General features: G+C 50.1%; 2 protein-coding genes across 2 annotated transcripts in view; both read left to right on the forward strand.

The window, feature by feature from the left end:
- Positions 1–8,557: 8,557 nt before the first annotated feature.
- Srm (spermidine synthase) lies at positions 8,558–12,301 on the forward strand. Its single transcript, XM_052715791.1, has 8 exons — positions 8,558–8,802; positions 9,065–9,185; positions 9,495–9,587; positions 10,879–11,032; positions 11,375–11,458; positions 11,538–11,683; positions 11,766–11,888; positions 11,973–12,301. Exons 1-8 carry the CDS (start codon positions 8,636–8,638, stop codon positions 11,991–11,993), a joined length of 909 nt encoding a protein of 302 aa, XP_052571751.1. The 5' UTR covers positions 8,558–8,635; the 3' UTR covers positions 11,994–12,301.
- Positions 12,302–18,865: 6,564 nt separating this feature from the next.
- Positions 18,866–19,698, forward strand: part of Masp2 (MBL associated serine protease 2) — a 19,791-nt gene continuing 18,958 nt past the window's right edge. The window contains exon 1 of the mRNA XM_052715792.1: positions 18,866–19,698. This exon is cut by the window's right edge and continues 3,282 nt beyond it. The gene's annotated coding sequence lies outside the window, so the exon portion shown is untranslated.

A 19,698-nucleotide genomic window follows, 5' to 3' on the forward strand; every position in this document is an offset into this window, starting at 1 on the left:
ATGCCCAGATCTCGGAGACCCCCCAAAAGACCACCATGGAGACCGAATCTCGTATGTAAAAGCAAAGAGCCTTTATTCTCTTCAAGCTCCAAGCATGGTCTCTCTGTCTGTCTGATGCAGCGGTGAGAGCAGAGAGCCCTGAGCTCAAGTGGGGTAGAGTTTTGTTTCTTTGTTTTTTGTTTTTCGAGACAGGGTTTCTCTGTAGCTTTGGAGCCTGTCCTGGACTAGCTCTGTAGACCAGGCTGGCCTCGAACTCGCAGAGATCCACCTGCCTCTGCCTCCCGAGTGCTGGGATTAAAGGCGTGTGCCACCACCGGTAGAGTTTTTATCATAGCAGAGGTTGGGGTGAGGGGATTTCCAGGGTCCAGGACCCTGATTGGCTGACAATTGTCTAGGGGTATCTGTAAAACAAAAAATAGGTGTGCGCTAGACTCGGGGACATCTGGCCACCTTATCTAATGGTTAGAATGTTTGGGATGTCAGGTACTTCCCCTTTGATGGGTGGGGTCAGCTTATGGCTTTTCCTGGGTCTGGGTGTTGCCTGTCAGTAAGCCAGTCATGGCAGCTGTGTGATCAAGCTGTTTTGGGGGCCCCTCTACACTCCTGCCTCACTCTCGAATGCTGGGCTCCAAGTGTCTGCCACTCCATCTGGCAGTACTGTCTCCTCTCAGACAAGGTCCGACTGTGTAGCTACTAGCTAGCTTCAAACTCGTAGGCTACCCTTCTGCCTTAGCCTCCAGAGCATTGTGATAGCAGGTGTGTGCTACCACACCCAGCTCGCTTCAGACTTAAGTCTCACACTGCTAGGCAAGTGGTCCACTGAGGAACAGTCCTAGCCCTTTTGCATTTTTTACATTATTTATTATGTGTGTGTGTGTGCCATCTAGTGTGGGGGTCAAAGGACAATTTATGGGAATTGGTTCTCTCCTTCCACTATGTGGGTCTTGGAGATCAAACTTGGTTTGCCAAGCTTGGTGGCAAGTGCCTTCACCAAATGAATCATCTCTACAGCCCAAATTTGTTTAATTCTTTGAGATAGGGTTTTAAGACCCAGGTTGGTTTCAAATTTGCTGTGTATTCAAGAATGACCCTGAACTCCTGATTCTCTTCCTCCATTTCCTGAGTGCTGGGACATTTTTTGTACTATTCATAAAGTAATATTGAAAGGCTTTTCTGGGGGCTGGAGAGATGGCCCAGTGGTTAAGAGCACCAGCTGATCTTCCAAACGACCTGTGTTCAATTTCCAACACCACATGGCAGCTCAGAACTGTCTGTGATCTGGCACTGTTGCTCAGACATATGTGAAGGCAGAAATGTCAATGCACACAAAAATAAATTTAAAAACAAAAGGCTTTTCTGAATATATATATATGTGTGTGTGTGTGTGTGTGTGTGTGTGTGTGTATGTGTGTATGTATATATATTTATGAGTGCTCATGTCAGAAGAGGACCTCAGATCCTATTATAGATGGTCATCATGTGGTTGCTGGGAATTGAATTCAGGACGTCTAGAAGAACAGCCAATGGTCTTAACTGCTAAGCTATCTCTCCAACCTAAGGCTTTCTCTTTCTCTTTCTTTTCTTTTTTTGGAGGCAGGGTCTCTCTGTGTAGCCTTGGCTGTCCTAGAACTCACTCTGTAGACCAGGCTGGCCTTGAACTCTGCCACCTCTGCCTCCAAAGGCTGGAATTAAAGGCGTGCGCCACCACTGCCCAGCTCAAAGCTTTTCTTTTAAAAAAATGTTTTATTATATCTATTGTGCGTGAGCCCTGCATGCCACAGTTCACGTGTAGTCACAGGACAATTTGTGGGAGTCTTACTCTCTACTTTGTGGGTCCCAGAAATCAAACTCAAGTCTCTAGCCTTGGTGACAAGTGCCTTTACCAACTAAGCCTTCTGGCTTGCCCTGCTTTTTCTGTAATCTGTGAGCAGATATTGGATTTCTCAGAACTTCTCATTCTGGTCCTGAGATGAGCTGCTAAGTGAGGAGAGCACCTCCTTCTGTCTCTGCCATGTTCGCCTTGTGCTCCCTGAGCGTCGATCTGACGATGAGCCACGGCTCCAGTCCAGCCGTCCAACCAGTACATTTTCACAAATTCTCAAGCTACAGCCCTTCTCTGGAGTGGGTGTAGTATGCACATGCATGAAGGTCTGAGGAAAACTGCCTGAGTTGGTTCTCTTCTTCTACTATGTAGGGTCCAAGGACTGAACCCCGGGTCTTCAGACTTGGTGGCAGATGTCTAACCACTGAGCCACCTCACAGGCCCTTCTCTGAAATTTATCCCACAAATCATTAAGAAGGCTGACTGCAGGACACCCATGAGAGCTCCACTCCACAAGAGCAGAAGTGTTAGGGTTGGAGAGATGGTTCAGAGGTTAAGAGCACTGGAAACTCTTCCACAGGACCCAGGTTCAATTCCCAGCACCCACATGGCAGCTCACAACTGTCTGTATCTCTGCTTCCAGGGGATCTGACACCCTCACACAGACATACATGTAGGCAAAACAATGCACATGAATAAATAAAGAGCAGTGGTGGTATGGAATATTAGTTGAAGATGTGTTGCATTTGTTTATGCTGTGGACCATTTGCTTAATGATGCAAAGATGTGTTGCATTCTTTTATGTTGCATTTGTTTAACTCTGTGAAGCTGTGTTACTGTGCCTGTCTAAAACACCTGATGGTCTAATGAAGAGCTGAACAGCCAAGAGCAAGGCAGGAGAAAGGATAGGCGGGGCTGGCAGCAGAGAGAATAAATAGGAGAAATCTGGGATGAGAAGATCAAGGAGCAAGAAAGGAGAGGAGGACTCCATGGGCCAGCCACCCAGCTACATAGCAAGCCACGGAGTAAGAAGTAAAGAAAGGTAAAAGCCCAGAGGCAAAAGATAGATGGGATAATTTAAGAAACCTAGCTAAGGCTGGACATTCATAAGAAACAATAAGCCTCCATGTATTTATTTGAGAGCTGGGTGGTGGGCCCTCAAAAGAGTAAAAAACAACCAACTACACAACAGCCCTGACATCAGTGGGGGGGTCTCTGGTTGGTCTTTCTCTAACTGAAACAGGGCTTCCAGAGCTGAGGCATACACCTGTAATCACAACACTCAGGAGGCAGAGGTAAGTGTGTATCTGAGCTTAAGGCTAGCCTGGTCTACTTACTGAGTTCCAGCCCAACCAGAGCTATACAATGACACTCTGTCTCAAAAAAGGAAAAAAAAATCAGGCGGTAGTGGTGCATCCCTTTAATCCCAGCACTCGGGGGGCAGAGGAAATCAGATCTTGTGAGTTTGAGGCCAGCCTGGTCTATAGAGTTCCAGGACAGCCAGAGCTACACAGAGAAACCCTTTCCAGGGATAAGAAAGAAAGAAAGAAAAAAAAAAGAAACAAAATAGTTTGTCCAGCCAGTCCAGGATAACTGCCTGGTTCTTGCGATTACATCCTCATGGCTAGAAGCGAAAGTGAAGAACAGCTTGTGCATATACTTGTTCATGGGGGGGGTAGAGCCACACACATGCCATATTTGGAGGACAGAGGACAGTGTTCCAGCATTGGTCCTTACCTTTTTTACCTTGTTAGAGACAGTCTCTCCACTGCTACATTAGCCGAGCTAGCTCCTGTCTCCCCCACCCATTTCTGGAGACTCCTGTTGCTGCCACCCATTTCCTAATAGGGCACACTGGAATTACAGGTGCTTGCACTGTTCTGTTCAACTTTTTTTTTTTTTTTTTTTGGTTTTTTGAGACGGGGTTTCTCTGTGTAGCTTTGCACCTTTCCTGGAACTCGCTTTGGAGACCAGGCTGGCCTCGAACTCACAGAGATCCGCCTGGCTCTGCCTCCCGAGTGCTCTGTTCAACTCTTACATGGGTTCCAACAATCTGAACTCATGTCAGCTGAGTTGAATAGCAAGCACTTTTACCCATTATCCTGGCTAATTTTATGTCAATTTGACACAAGCTAGAATCATCTGAAAGGAGGGAACTTCAATTGAGAAAATGCTTCATAAGATCCAGCTATAGGGTTTAGTCTAATTAGTCTTTAAAAAAAATTCTATAGCTGTAGAAAAGAGTAAGAAATGAGCTGTAGCAGTACTTTTTTGTTGGTATTAACAACCCCCAAATAACATGGAGACTTATTATGTAAGCTTGACCTATAGCTTAGGCTTGTTCCTAATTAGTTCTTATGTTGTTGATTGGTCTTTAGTCTTTTTCTCTTTGGGGAGCCTGACACCCAGCTCCCAAATAAATCACACATGGAGGCTTAGTCTTAATTATAAATGTCCAGCCTTAGCTTGGCTTGTTTCTTGCCAGCTTTCTTAACTTTAAATTATCCCGTCTGCCTTTTCCCTCTGGGCCTTTCCTTTTCTATTCCTGTATACCTGTCTTCGTTTCTTACTCTGTGGCTTGCTGTGTAGCTGGGTGCCTAGCCCCTGATGTCCTCCTCTCGCTCTCTTTTCTCCTCCCAGATTTCTCCTGCTATTTATTCTCCCTGCCTGCCAGCCCCACCTGTCCTCTCTCCTGCCTTGCTTTTGACCGTTCAGTTCTTTATTAGACCATCAGGTGCATTAGACAGGCACAGTAACACAGCTTCACAGAGTTAAACAAATACAACATAAACAAAAGTAACACACCTTAAAATAATATTCTCCAACATTTCTAACTTAAATTAACCCATTTATATTAATCTACATTCTACTACGTGGTGTTAGCTCTCTTTCATCTTGCCCCTCCTATTTCCTCTTTGTGTCTCCTGGCATCTCCTCCCTTCTTCTCAGAGTATTCTGGCCCTGGAAGTCCTGCCTAACCTCTTCCTAGCTATTGGTCATTCAGCTTTTTATTACACCAATCACAGCAATACATCTTCACACAGTGTACAAAGAACATTGAAGAGCAAGAAGCACATAATCTCTGCTAAACCATGGCAGTCTCTGCTCTAAAGATTAGGTGGAAATTTAGTGGTAAGCAGTTTTCATTGAGAGTGGCTGAGGCAGGGGTAGGCTCAAGAAGATGGCACTGGGCTGTGGCTAGAAGTGGAAGGGAAGAAGTCAGGCCTGATTGTAGCAGAATATTTTAAGGTGTGTTACTTTTGTTTATATAGCATTTGTTTAACTCTGTGAAGCTGTGTTACTGTGCCTGTGTAAAACACCTGATGGTCTAATAAAGAACTGACCAATAGCTGGGCAGTGGTGGCATACGCCTTTAATTCTAGCACTCTGGAGGCAGAGCCAGGAGTTCCAGGAAAGGCACCAAAGCTACACAGAGAAACTCTATCTCGAAAAACAAAACAAAACAAAAGGCAGGGCTAGCATGCAAAGAGTCTATATAGAAGGAGAAAACTGGGGGGAGAGATCTAAGATCTAGGAGCCAGAGAAGGAGGAGGACTCTAGGGGCCACCCAGCTACACAGCAAGCCACAGAGTAAGAGTAAGATTTACAGAAGTTAGAGAACAGGAAAAGCCCAGAGGCAAAAGATACATGGGTTAATTTAAGGAAAGCTGGCTAGAAACTAAGCCAAGCTGAGGCTGGGCATTCATAAGTAATAATAAGCCTCCGTGTGTGATTTATTTGGGAGCTGGGTGGCGGGCCCCCCAAAAGAGCAATCCCCCCCAACAACACCTGATGGCTGTAATCTTAGGCCTCAGGAGGATGAGGCAGGAAGATCATTAGTTCCAGGACAGCCTGGTCTACAGAGGGAAACCCTGAGGAGAGGCTAGCTCAGTCGGTAGAGCATGAGACTCTTAATCTCAGGGTCGTGGGTTCGTGCCCCACGTTGGGCACCAAATGTAGATGTAACCAACGGTCTTATTAAATAAGAAACACAGAGCCAATTCAGAGAAGAAAGCCAAGAGGTCAGAGTTAAGAGCCTCACCCTTCCTGATTCAGGGATCCTCTTCAGCTAAGAGAGCTCTCCGAAAAGGGGGCCTACTTCCTGTGTGTATGTCTTTATATAGTCTAGCTGTTCTGCCTTCTCATTGGTTGTAAACCCAAACATGTGACTGCCTCATCACTGCCTGAATGTACCGCCCTCCAGGTCCTTAAAGGCGTGCGCCACTGCCGTCACGCACTTGCTATGGCTCTAATAGCTCTGACCCCCAGGCAACTTTATTTATTAACATACAATTAAAATCACATTTCAGTACAAGTAAAATACCACCACATCTCTGTGAGTTCAAGGCCAGCCTGGTCTCCAAAGCGAGTTCCAGGAAAGGTGCAAAGCTACACAGAGAAACCCTGTCTCAAAAAACCAAAAAAAAAAAAAAAAAAAAAAAAAAGGAAAGAAAATACTCCACAGGCCATTCTGGTGGGGGGGTGTGCTCTCAACTGAGATTCCTTCTTACCAGATGACTCCAGCTGTGTCATCTAGATAGCTAGCCAGCACAGACAATAAAGTTTTTAATTTTTCCTTTCTCACAAAAGGTGGGCAAGGGGAGGGAGCCCTGGGCAGCTTGAAGAAACAGCTTTAGCACTGGCCACTGAAGCCAAGGCCCAGGCTCCACTTTAACAGACCTAGGAGGACTGAGTTGGAGGAAAGCAGTAGGTATAGACCCTGACATGCTGGAGAAGAGGGACCTAGTGGCCCACAGGGTACTGTGGGCAGGAGAGTGCCAGACAGGTCCTTTGCTCACAGAGCACTTCAAGCAGCTTGCCATAAGCATTTTCAGCCAAGTCACACCAGGAAACCGCCCATATGCTCCCATTCAGTTGCAGCTATTTCCCAAAGCTGTGTGGGACGGCACACACCTTTAACTCCAGCACTTAGGATGGAGAAGCTGGCAGATCTTTCTTGGGTTCTCCAGTGGTGACTGCCTCGCCAGTCTCCACAGTGACAGGCACCGCCTGGCAGCCCCATGGCCAGCAGCCGCTATTCATCGACAGGCTTACCTTGCCACTGCCTCGGCCTGCCTTCTCTCCCTTTGTACACGTCAGCTCCTGGGAGCAAGCATGGCTGAAGATTGTGTTCTGAATAAGGAGACAATCTGTTTCCTGCTTGGCTTCTGATTTTCAGTATCACTGTGGTTTTACCGGGACTGGGTAGTGAGATTAAAGGCAAAACCACAGCCTTCCCTCCTGTTGCCGTGCTTCTGGGCCACGATGCATTCATTGAGGTTTTTATTTTTTTAGGTTTTTGTTTTGGGGAGGGGGGTTGGTTGGTTTTGGTTTTTTGGTTGGTTTGTTTGAGACAAGGTCTCATATGCATCTCTGGTTGTCCTGCGCACTCTATGTAGACCAGGCAGGCCTTGAACTCAGAGATTCAAACCTGCCTGTCTCTTAAGCGCTCGTATTAAAATCGATATGCCACCATGCCTGGCTTTACTTGTAGTTTTCTCAGTACCTCTTACCGTCCTAAACCTGAAAGGCATGTGCCTGGAAGGTACACGCTGGAGCAACTTCGTTCCCCTCCCTTGTTCCTAGGGCAGGGATGGGAGGAACTCAACTCAGGGTCATCAGGGTCTGCCATCTCCAGGAACCATCCCTAGCCTTGTGGCAATCTGCATACTGGCTCAGGGCTCCTGGCAAGTAAACTGCCAGTTATCTATCGCCCGGAGACCGAATTGCCATGCAGACACTCTGACCGAGTACAGGCTGTCCCAGTCAAGCCTGTGAAACTGGACACAGTATCTCCATCTGAACCACTATGATCCTTCATTTGGATGCCGTGGCAACTTTCTAGAACTCCCTTCCTCACTCCTCCGTGTAGGAGCTTGAAGTCAGCCAAGGCACGGACAGGTTTGAGGCTGCAGCTCCGAGCAAGCAACAGCTCGTGCCCCTCAGCCTGTGCGTTATGACAAGGGAGCACGCTCCCACTCCAGGTGGAGGCTGCTGAATGTCAGTCAAAACCCATCCTGACACCGTGTCAGGAATAGCTTATTCCGGGTTCATCTTCCTTCCTTGGAGTTCAAATTGTGTATGGAGCAATTAGCATTTAATATTTCGTAATTAGCATGCTTAATGTGAGTCTGATAAGTTCCTTGACATTTTCATAAAAACAGCACGTTCCCTCCCACCCTTCAAGAAGCAAGACCCAGTTTGTCAAAAAAAAAAAAAAAAAAAAAATGCGCGCCAGTCTTTTTTGGTTCTGAATATGCATGTGTGGGGCCTCTTCCTGGGCTCTGCTGGTAAATTTAGAAACTCTTTGGGAAAGAGGCCCATTCTTATTCCGCAGCCACCCGCTCCTGGCTCACAAATCAAAGTAGCCAAATGGCGCGACAATCCTCGCAAGTAAATAAAAGTCCTCTAGGCGCCCGGACTAGACTCACGATCTGCTCAAACCCAGTGAGCAGCCAAGGCTGAGGCCCCGGCCCTCGAACCCCTGCGCCGGCGCGGCCCGCCCCGGAACCCTCCCGCCGCCTGGGCCCCTCGGCCCCACGTGGCCCGGCAGCCGGCCGCACTACCCTGCTGCCGCTGACGGACAGCACGCCCAAGCCAATCACCGCTGGTTGCGGCCCGGCGGCCAATGAGCACCTGGTGAATCCGCGGGCCGGCCCACGCCGCCATTGGATGGCCTGGGCTCCGCCCCTCGCTGTGGGCCCCGCCCCCGGACGGGTTAGGTTGTGGCGCGGGCGGCGGGCAGAGCTGGTCCCGTTGTGCTGCGGCTCCGCGCGGCCTGCAGTCCCGGGCCCGCGACGCGCGCCGCCTGCCATGGAGCCCGGCCCAGACGGCACAGCCGCGCCCGGCCCCGCCGCCATCCGCGAGGGCTGGTTCCGAGAGACCTGCAGCCTGTGGCCTGGCCAGGCCCTGTCGCTGCAGGTGGAGCAGCTGCTGCACCACCGGCGCTCGCGGTACCAAGACATCCTCGTCTTCCGCAGGTACCGCCCGCCGCGCGCTGGTACAGCTGTCAGAAGTTCTGCGCTAGGCCCGGCTCCCGCGTCCACGTGTCACTCCCAGGACACGTCAGCCGAGGGGACCCCGAGGCCCACCCAGCCCCCACTCGTGGTCGGCCTGCCACGTGTCACCCTGACGGCCCAAACCGGGACCCCCGTGTCGGCCACGGTGCGCGCCCAGGGCGGGCTGGGACCCGTTCTCCCTGTGCCCCTGAACCCACATCCCCGACTGTCACTCTGCCCGCAGTAAAACCTACGGCAACGTGCTGGTTCTGGATGGCGTCATCCAGTGTACTGAGAGGGACGAGTTCTCCTACCAGGAGATGATCGCCAACCTGCCGCTCTGCAGCCACCCCAACCCGCGGAAGGTACCGCAGTCCCCCGGGTTCGGCCCTGAGCTCAGGCTCCCAAAAAGCAGGTCTGGCAGTAGGTGAGGTGTGGGGCCAGATGCCACCCAGATGGTTGTCAGAAAATGCCAGTCAGGATGAGTGGAGCCCTTGGGGGACCTGGTCTCTTGAGAAGCCCTCAGGGGGAACCGGGGCTGCCAGGACCCCGAGGCACAGAAGGGTTCCTGAGCGTAGAAAATGACTCAGACCTGTAGCCGGGAGGAGCATTGACAGCTCTAGGTTCTGTGGGAGTGGACCTGCTCAGTCCTGACTTGTCCTTCCCTCACCCAGGTGCTGATCATCGGGGGTGGAGATGGGGGCGTCCTACGGGAAGTGGTGAAACACCCCTCTGTGGAGTCTGTGGTCCAGTGCGAGATCGATGAGGTGGGTGCTGTACAGGAGGCCTGGGTTTGAGTCACCAGGGTCAGCTCTGTCCCATCCTGACTCTGCACCTGAGACGCAATGTTCTTACCATCCCTGGCCTGTTTCCTCAGTCTGAAAAGATGATTCAGTAGGAAAACCAGATAGTTAAAACCTGGCACACACAGCACCATGGATGTTAATTCTTAGTACGTTCAGAGCTGGTTTCTGCCTTAAGGCCCAGGCAGGGTGTGGGAGCCCGTTTTCAGGATCCTTGGGGCTTTACTCAGCAGGTCCGCATAGAGAGGATGTTTGGACCACGGGCCTGAGTGCAAGTGTCTGAGATGGTCTGCACTTGGCTGTGCTGGGGGGAGGTCTTTTGTTCCACCCTTTGACATTTCTATAAATATCCTAGGGCAGAGACAGTTAGGGCCATTGGAATAGGCTATCCTGTATTTTCTGTTTATTTCCACAATCTAAATCCTTCTATCTAATATCTGCTGCTCTCACTCAAGAAAACTCTGGGGAACTGTGGAGTTGGTAGGTAAACGCCCCGCAGAAGGATCAGGGACATTTCCAACAACTAAAGCATCTGTCCTTTATACCCAATGTGGTTTTAGTTAGCACTTGCTGTATGCTGAGCATTGCCCAAGGTTCTGGGATGATACAGTGACGGACAGGTGAATCTCTGAACATGCAGCTGATGTTCTGGGTTGGAGGAGACTTCGCAGAGTGACCTGATGAGGCTAGACAGGGGTAGAAGGTACAGAAGACACAGGAGGGTACAGGTTAATAGGGAGTCTATGGCCACACATACCTATAACCCCAGCACTTAGGAGACAGGAGCAGGAAGAGATCTAGAGTTTGAGGTCAGCCTGAGCTACCTGAGACCCTGTCTCAAAAATATAAAAGAGAGCCAGGCAGTGGTGGCGCATGCCTTTAGTCCCAGCACTCAGGAGGCAGAGACAGGTGGATCTCTGAGTTCGAGACCAGCCTGGTCTACAGAGCGAGTTCCAGGACAGGCACCAAAGCTACACAGAGAAACCCTGTCTTGAAAAACAAAACAAAATAATAATAAATAAATAAAAGGGTCAAGAAAACCCCACTCAAATGGGACAGTTGGTCTGCAGGAAGATGAAGCCTGAGTGAGCACCAGGCAACAGCCAGCCAGCCCCCTGAAGAGCTGAGGTGCCAGAGTCCCTCCCATTCTACAGCTCTGTGGAAACTAAGGTTCCAAAAGGGAAGGTTCCAAGGAGACCCAAGCAGGAGTCCCTAACCTCTGGCCCAGCCCGGTCCTTCCTGTCCCCCTTTCCAGGATGTCATTGAAGTCTCTAAGAAGTTCCTGCCTGGTATGGCCATCGGCTACTCCAGCTCAAAGCTAACCCTCCATGTGGGCGATGGCTTTGAGTTCATGAAACAGAACCAAGATGCCTTCGATGTCATCATCACCGACTCCTCAGACCCCATGGGTGAGCCAGGGCAAGCCCCACACCATGCAGTAGCCCCCAGGCGCCAGTGCTGTGTTCTCCCTTGACACCACAGATGAAAGTGCGGCCTGGCTTTGGTCCATAGCAACCTCAGTTTCTTCCTCAGCCTCTCCACTGCTTTTGATTGCCCAGCATCTAGGTGTGGTGTGATGTGGTGGGAGTGGGGTTAAATGCAGGGCCCCCCAGATGTCAAGACAGTAGGCTCCACATTCCACAAACTTGGGTACAACACCAGCTCTGCCACTGAGCAACTATGTGGCTGTGTCATGGGTGACTGTGGCCTGGATGTCTCAGCCAGGGTGGCCGTGGTCTCTGCCCCTCTAGGTCCTGCTGAGAGCCTCTTCAAGGAGTCCTATTACCAGCTCATGAAGACAGCACTCAAGGAAGATGGCATCCTTTGCTGCCAGGGTGAGCATGGGCACAGTCGGGTGAAGGGTGGGCCAACTGCCCTCTCTGTGGCAAGGCTGACCCACAGCCTCCTCCACAGGTGAGTGCCAGTGGCTGCATCTGGACCTCATCAAGGAGATGAGGCACTTCTGCAAATCTCTCTTCCCTGTGGTGGGCTATGCCTACTGCACCATCCCCACCTATCCAAGTGGCCAGATCGGCTTCATGCTATGTAGCAAAAACCCGGTAAGCTGGGGGCTACCTGCATGGTAGGGAATGGGCAGGCATAAGAGCCCCGTCTTGATGCCCTTTGGTGCCTGGCCCCCAGAGCACCAACTTCCGGGAGCCCGTGCAGCAGCTGACACAGGCCCAGGTGGAGCAGATGCAGCTGAAATACTATAACTCCGACATGCACCGGGCAGCCTTCGTGCTGCCCGAGTTCACCCGCAAGGTGAGTGGCCTGCCAAGCTCCCTTCTGTGCCTCCTTGTCCTGCACATCTTACACATTTTCCTGACACCCTTCATGTCCCACTAGGCCCTGAATGACATAAGCTGAGCCTAGGTGCCACTGCAACACCACCCGAGACCTCAGTTGGACTGGACCAAGGAGCTTCCAAGGTGTCTGGGGCCCCACCAGCCCTGGACCAGACTCCCAGATGACTCTTGCCCACCAACCAAGTGTTACAGTCCCCAGAATGCTGCCTGGCCTGCCCTGCTGGGTGGACTCAGTCTCTGTGTCTGTCTGTCTGTCTATCTCTGTGGCGTTCGGCCCCAAGCCTATACCAGCTCTGTACAGCACCATCTATGCCCTCTGTCACCCAAGAAAAAACGTGTATTTATAACAAGCTCACTCGTGACCCTTGACCTTTTCTGGTCCCACCAGTGCTACCGATGAATGTGGGGGTGTTGTGTGGTCTCTGGCAGAGAGGGAACCCAGCAGTCATAAGACCAGTCCCCAGATCTCTCCTGAGAACCTGATGGGCAAGGTGTTAGAGAACCTTCTCTAGGGCCCAGTACTGTGGTGTAAAGGATCCAGGTAGGATCATCTTACAGGATTGAGGCAGGGTGCACCCTGGTACTAGAAGCAGTCCCAGAAGGGACTAGTAAGGACCCAGCCATAATCATCACCTGGAACATATTTTATCACATCTGCTCAGTCTGGCAATGCAACTGTGGATCTAAACCTGAGTTCAAATCCCGCTTTCAGGTTCCAAATGTGGGGCTGTCCTCTCTCCAAGGTGCTGAACCTGACCTTCAGCTCAGCACCACCTCTTGCTCATCAGAACCAGGGCTCTAGTTTCTGGAGAGAGAAGCCAGGTACAGGTGTCCACTCCCTGCTCAGGAATGACCCACAAAGCTTGCTAGAGTGGGAGTTACCTACCCTTTTCCTACCCTGGCCAAGGGGCAAGGAAAGGGGAGCTTATGGGAAAATTATAGGCTAGCAGGGGCACTAGGCAGTTGGTCCCCTACCAGAGTGACACTACAATCTCTTCCCTCACTTGAGCAGCCACAGAGGGTCCTGTGTTCACAGGAGTGATTCTGGGCTAATGAGAGTGGGGACCCAGTGTCTGGCACACCCAGACCATGTGCCAGTGAGCTGATTGGCCTCACTGTGTACTGGCCTTATCCTAACTTCTTAGGTGCCCATTCCCAAAGCTCTCCTATCACATTGGGATACTCCTGGCTGCTCTCTTGTCTGCCCAGCCAAGTGGAGGGCAGAATTGCTCTGCTGTGGGCCAGGGGTCAGGAAGTCAGTCTCTGAGTACCCAACACTGCAGGCAGCGTCTCCAGCTCAGACCAATTTCTTCAGCTCCCAGAAAGATATCCATGGACCACCATCTTCCAGCCTGAGGCAGGTCTAGCTTGAGACCCAGGCAGGACTGGTGGAGGGGGCAGGTTGGACAACCTTCCGATCCCTAAGTTGGGTGTCTGGAACCAGGCTAGGGTCCAATCTCTATCTATCACCCACTTTCACTGTTGACCTGAGTTCCCTTCATTTTGCCTGGTGCCCTGACCTCCAGGGCTGTGACTAGAGCCACGTACCAAAGCTCCCTGAACCAAGTGTTCTAAGTTGGAGCAGAGGTAGCAGACCCAAGAGAACCAGTTGCAAAAACCAAGGGCCTCCTCCAGTACTACTTGGTCCCTGCTCTGACAGCCCTCACCTTCAGCAGCAGAGAGGCCTGGAGTCTGCACTATTGATGCAGAGCCTTGGGAGGGAGTCCCAGGGGTCCACCGGCTCGTTCTGGGAGCAGAGGAAATCTGATTGGCTGGTTTTTCCAGGAGGGTTTCTCTGTAGACCTGGCTGACCTGGAACTTACTTTGTAGACCAGGCTGGCCTTGAAGTCCTTTTTGAGATCCTCCTGCCTTTGCCTCTGAAGAGCTGAGCTTAAAGGTGTGCATCACCAAGCCGGGCAGTGGTGGCGCACGCCTTTAATCCCAGCACTCGGGAGGCAGAGCCAGGTGGATCTCTGTGAGTTCAAGGCCAGCCTGGTCTCCAAAGCGAGTTCCAGGAAAGGCGCAAAGCTACACAGAGAAACCCTGTCTCGAAAAACAAAAAAAAAAAAAAAAAAAAAAAAAAAAAAGGTGTGCATCACCACACCTGGCTGGAAATTTTACCTAGAGTTTTAAAATTGTCAAATTAGCAATACTATTTAAGATTTCATAAATTATTTATTTGGTCATTGTCCCTAATTATAGTCATAGCTCTTAAAATGCTTGAAATTTCTTGATGGGAGTACTATGTCATTTATAATGGGTTCCTTCAATGACACCTGACTTGCTAATGAGGTGATTTGGTTGGGTCACCCAGCCTTACACTCAGGTCACCAGGTACTTAGTGCAAGACAGGTCAGTGACCTCCAGGGGAGGGGCTAGAGGAGTGACCATAGTCCTTTGTAGACACTGCGAGCAGAGACGGGAGAGTCCGGGTCGCTGAAGCCTGGGACGGTGACCAGAGGGACCTAGGTTGTGTGCCGGCCCACTGCCTCTGCCCTCTGCAATGTGCTCCAATGAGTGTGTTTCCTTGGGTTCTGTGAATGGAGCCTGAAGGGGGCGGTTCACAGGGACCCTCATTGAGAAGTTGGTCATGCCGGAAGGTGGTGGCACATGCCTGCCTTTAATCCCAGGCAAAGGCAGGCAGATCTCTTGAGTTTGAGGCCAGCCTGGTCTACAGAGTGAATTCCAAGACACCCAGGGCCACACAGAGGAAACCCTGTCTCGAAAAGGAAAGAGAAAAGTCAGTCATAAATCACTCTACTTGTGACTGCTGTCCGAAGTGAAGCTCGTCTTGTGAACTCACCCCAGATCTGCCGCCACCACCACACATGTGTCAGGCAGGCTAACGTGGGAACAGCTAACACACTAATCCACAGAGTCTTCTGTGGAGTGGTAGACCAACGGTTTGTGTGTTTTCTCCTCTTCGTCTCTAAATAACAAATCCACATAACTGCTTCTGGACTTGGCCATGTCTGCCATCATTGATCGGTTGTTTACTGTGAAGATTAGCGGTTGGAGATACTGTTCGGTGATAGAACACTTGCTTGGCATGAACAAGGCCCTGGCCTCCATCCCAGCACTGTAGAAACAAGGAGTTAACTCCTCCTCTTCTGCCTGCCTGCCTGCCCACCTTGGGAAGCAGCCTTTCATGTACAGCATGCTCACAGCTGGGACAGGAAGTAGCCCAGTGTGGTTCTATCTCCTACAAAGTGAGTTTTTCCCAAGATGTTGATTGGTTATCTTGCTTTTTTCCCTATAATTTGTACATTTTTATTTATCTACTTATTTCCAGGACAGGGTTTCTCTGGGTAGCCCTGGCTGTCCTGGAACTCCCTCTGTAGACCCGGCTGGTCTCAACCTGCCTCTCCCTCCTGAGTGCTGGGCTTAAAGGCATGCACCACCGCCTACTGTGTTTGTTGTTTTAAAAGACATTATCTCAATACGTAGTCCAAGCTGGTCTAGAATTTAGAATCCTCCTGCCTCAGTCTCCTGAGTGCTGGCATCGCAGTCATGGCTGCCATGCCCAGCTACAGCCACTTCATGAGGTAGCTGGAAGGTGAGTTCAGAGACGCAATATAGACAACATACTCCAGCCAGCAGTACAGACATCAAAGCACTCAAGTCCACCTAGCACCGAGCACTACGTCCCAACGTAGAAACAACAGTCCCAGAACCTCCAGGGATAGAAGTCCTCTGTGCCTGGGTCCCTCTGGAATAGCTGGTCTGACTCTGCTTCTGTTTCTCTGGTTTTGCATCTGACACACTTCACTGACCCTGGGCTGACCCTGTGCACGGGGCAGGGAGAGGATTTAAGCTCAGGGACTCACAGTCCAGGCTGGGTGATGAGATCAGCTCAGCTTCAAGGGAGACACATCCTCCCAACAACCCACCTGAGACCAAGAGTGTGGATTGCCAGCTCTGCCCTTCCCGTCCCATAGGACTGAGGTGCTGTGTTCCCTCAGCGCTTGGGAGAGCAGAGGCCTGGGGACTGGCTTGAACTCGCTGGGCCTTAAATCTTGGCTTTCTGCCTATAGAAGGGAGATAACTATCCCCTCGGGGTTGGGAAGATGAAGGAAGATGGTGGTGAATTACTGGGACCAGTATAAAAGGAAGAGGTAAAGGATGAGGTCAGGGAGTGTGGGAGTTTGGGAAGAGACAAGAAGAGGAGAAAAAGGAAGAGAGGCAGGGAGAGAGAGAAGAAGGGGAAGCCATCACGCCGATCCTCAGGCACAGCTCTGCCCAAGGCTGCTCCCCCACATACATATTAAGGCTACTCACACATTCCTTCTGCATCCTGCTGACACATCTACCAGATGTGGCTCAGGTTGCCAACAAGAGCAGCTGTCCCCCGACGTGCCCAGCTGCAAAATGAGGTCCTGGAGATGGCAGAAAGGACACAGAAGAGAAGAGGCCAGAAGAACAGCAGTGCCGGGAAGTAACCGCAGTCGTGGGATCCCCTGCCTGGGCCTCAGTCTTGCTGCTTGCTGGAAGAGGCTAGATGACCTGGCGACCCGGGCCAGAGGATGCCAGGGCTGTGGTGTGTCTGCAGCCCCTAGTCCTGCCCCCTGGATCTTGTCCTAGAAAGTCTAGGTGTGACTCTCCCTCCTTGGGGCTGGTCCCTGTAGTTTCCTGAGGCAGGCCATATTCAACTCAGACAATCTGAAGTTCAGTCAAGTTGAATATGAACTTCGCCTTAGACCAATTCTCTTGGCAATGACTTTCCTAAAAAACATGTGCAGAGATATTACAGTAGCTGTGTTCAAGACCTTGGGTGAGACCCCACGGACCAAAGCAGAAAGACGGGATGCTCACCATGGGGAGGACAGAGGTGAGAGTGGCAGACCTCAGTTTGAACCTGCTGCACTATCATTTCTATGATCTTGAGTGCCATGACATCTCTGACCCTCAGTCTTCACAACTCTAAAGTGGGAAGAATGTGAAAATGAACCTGGGCTACAGAATCAAATTCCCTGACTTTGACTCCTCAGTTTATCTGCTTGGTGACCTGAAGCCACTAGTTACTCCTCCTCTGAAAATAGATTAACAAGAAGATTCACTTCGTGGGAGGGAGAGGTCTTGAGTCAAGATATATGTATACAGGGCCTGGCACCCAATCCATGGCAGCCATTGGCTAGGATCAGGACAGATATGGTTGGCAGCATTCTTGTTGCCTAAAGGGCATCTGCCCTGATAAAATACAGATTTGTCCACCAGCCCTCCACTCCACTCAGCACTCTACCACTGTGCTTTTGAATAGCGTGCTCTGCACCCTGCCCATACAGTAGAAGGAGAGAAGCAATTCTGGCAAGCTGTCCTCTGACTTTCATGCTTGTGCACACACACAACAAATAATAAAACAAAGGGAGTTTAAATGACTTAGTGAAGCTGGGAGGTGGTGACACACACCTTTAATCCCAGCACTTGGGAGGCAGAGGCAGGATCTCGGTGAGTTTGAGGCCAGCCTGGTCTACAGAGCGAGTTCCAGGACAGTCAGGGCTACACAGAGAAACCCTGTTTCCAAACCAAAAAGAAGGAAAAAAGAAAAGAGAAACAAATGAACTTGGAGGTTATGTAGGAAACATTCTTACTTGTGTTTGCCTGAAACTATCTCAAAAGACACTCCCAGAGACACAAGCTCCCAGAGGCCACAACTTCACACATCTGTAGCAGCTGCCTGCTTAGCTCCATGTCACTCTTGTTATTAGTCATTGTGGCCAAGGATTATTGTTTTAAAATATTTGATGGCAGCATCTTTATCTTTAAAAACATTGCACAAGCTCTGTGACTACACCCATAATTTATGATGGCATGTGTGTTGCCACAGCAATGCCCTGCTGCTCCCAAGTAAACATTAAATGGCAGAATTCCTTAGATGATCTCTCTCTGATTTTTTTTTTTTACTTGATACTGAGGATCACACCCGGGCCAAGTATGCGCTGTGCTGCTGAACTACCACCTATTGACTGTCTTTGATTTTGGACTTGAGGCAGTGAGGCAGATAGAGAAAGGATTTTTTTTATATAATTTATTAAACTTTTATGTACACTGGTGTGAAGGTGTCAGATCTCTTGGAACTGGAGTTATAGACAGTTGTAAGCTGCCATGTGGGTGCTGGGAATTGAACCCAGGTCCTCTGGAAGAACAGTCAGTGTTCCTAACCCCTAAGCCATCTCTCCAGCCCAAGAAAGGATTTTTATATTATGGTCTGGACTGGCCTTGAACTCAAGATCCTCCTGCCTCAGCCTCCCAGTGCTAAAGTGTGGCTGTGTGCTCTTGTTTATATGAGCTGATTACTCAAGGATTGTGGGGTTGTTTCTCAAACATGATTACATACACACAAGATTATGATTTAAATATAAAATGTCCCCACAGTGGGGTTGGAGACATAGCTCATCAGTTAAGAGTACTTGCTGCTATTGCAGAGGACCCAAGTTCAATTCCCTGCACCCACATGATGGCTTACAACCAATCTGTAACTTCAGTTCCAGGGGATCTGATGCCCTCTTCTGGCCTCTGAGGGTACCAGATACACACACAGTTCACTTACATACATGCAAACAAAACACTCATACAGTACAAAAAAAAAAAGAAAGAAAAGAAAAAGAAAAAAAGTACACACAGGCTCCTGTGTTGAATGCTTGGCTCCACAACTGACATGCTATTTTTGAAAATTTTCAGGTTCTGCTTGAGGAAGTAAAAGACTCCACCTCACAGAGGAGAACAAAGTGAGCCTGGAAAGCTGATGGAAGCAGAAGGTTTGAATACAAAATCCAATATGGCTTGTGAATTTTACTCTTACTGTGAGCAACATGGCTAGGCCTTTGCTTCTATAGCCTTAAGGATCCCATGTTTGGGATCCAGAAGAAGAAAAGGAAGAGGAGGAGGAAGGGGGGGGAGGGAGAGAGAGAGAGAGAGAGAGAGAGAGAGAGAGAGAGAGAGAGAGAGAGAGAGAGAGAGAGAATGAGAACGAACGTTGGGCCGCCGTTCTGTCATACCTTCTGGAAAAATGCAAACGCCCATTTGCTGGATGGCGGGTGTGGCTCTGTAGTTGGGTATATACTTAGCATGAGGGGGTTCCAGGGTTCATTCCCCAGCACAGAAAACAGAAACTTGCATGGCCACCGCTCTTGACAGTGATGTGTCCTTACCTGGCCTGTGACCCTCCTTTTTCCTACTCCCCGCCAAGAACACAGTGGAAGTAGCCCTGGTCTCCTTTCTTTCGCCAAGTCTGCTTAAATTTTTCAGAAAGGTTTATGTGTATGAATGTTTTGCCTGTACCTGTCAGTGCACCATGTGCCTGAAGAGACCGGAGAAGGGCGTCAGATCCTCTGGAGCTGGAGTTGTTAGTGGCCCTGTGGGTACCGGGAAAGGAACCTGGGTCCTCTGCAAGAGCAGCCAGTGCTCTTAAGTGCTGAGCCATCTCTCCAGGCCCTCTACTTCTTTAGTATTTTTCTTTCACAACTTCATTCACACATATGATGGACTTGACCACATCCACCTATAATGCTCTCATCTCCTCTCTCTATCACAGGACCCCTTCTTCTTAACACGACCCCCTTATACTTTTAAGTCGTGTGTGTGTGTGTGTGTGTGTGTGTGTGTGTGTGTGTGTGTGTGTGTGTGTCTCCCAGGCCCACTGTATTTAATTAACCCTACTCACACAAGTGTGTGGAGGGAGTTATTTACTTGAGCAAGGGCAGCTGTTGTGTGGCTCTCCTCTGAGCCAAGCAAGCACCATGCCATTTGGGGGAAGTCAGCTGCACCTC

Source organism: Peromyscus californicus, unplaced genomic scaffold (genome assembly GCF_007827085.1).
Source record: "Peromyscus californicus insignis strain IS unplaced genomic scaffold, ASM782708v3 Scaffold_5__1_contigs__length_169319896, whole genome shotgun sequence".
In the NCBI taxonomy this organism is placed as follows: domain Eukaryota; kingdom Metazoa; phylum Chordata; class Mammalia; order Rodentia; family Cricetidae; genus Peromyscus; species Peromyscus californicus.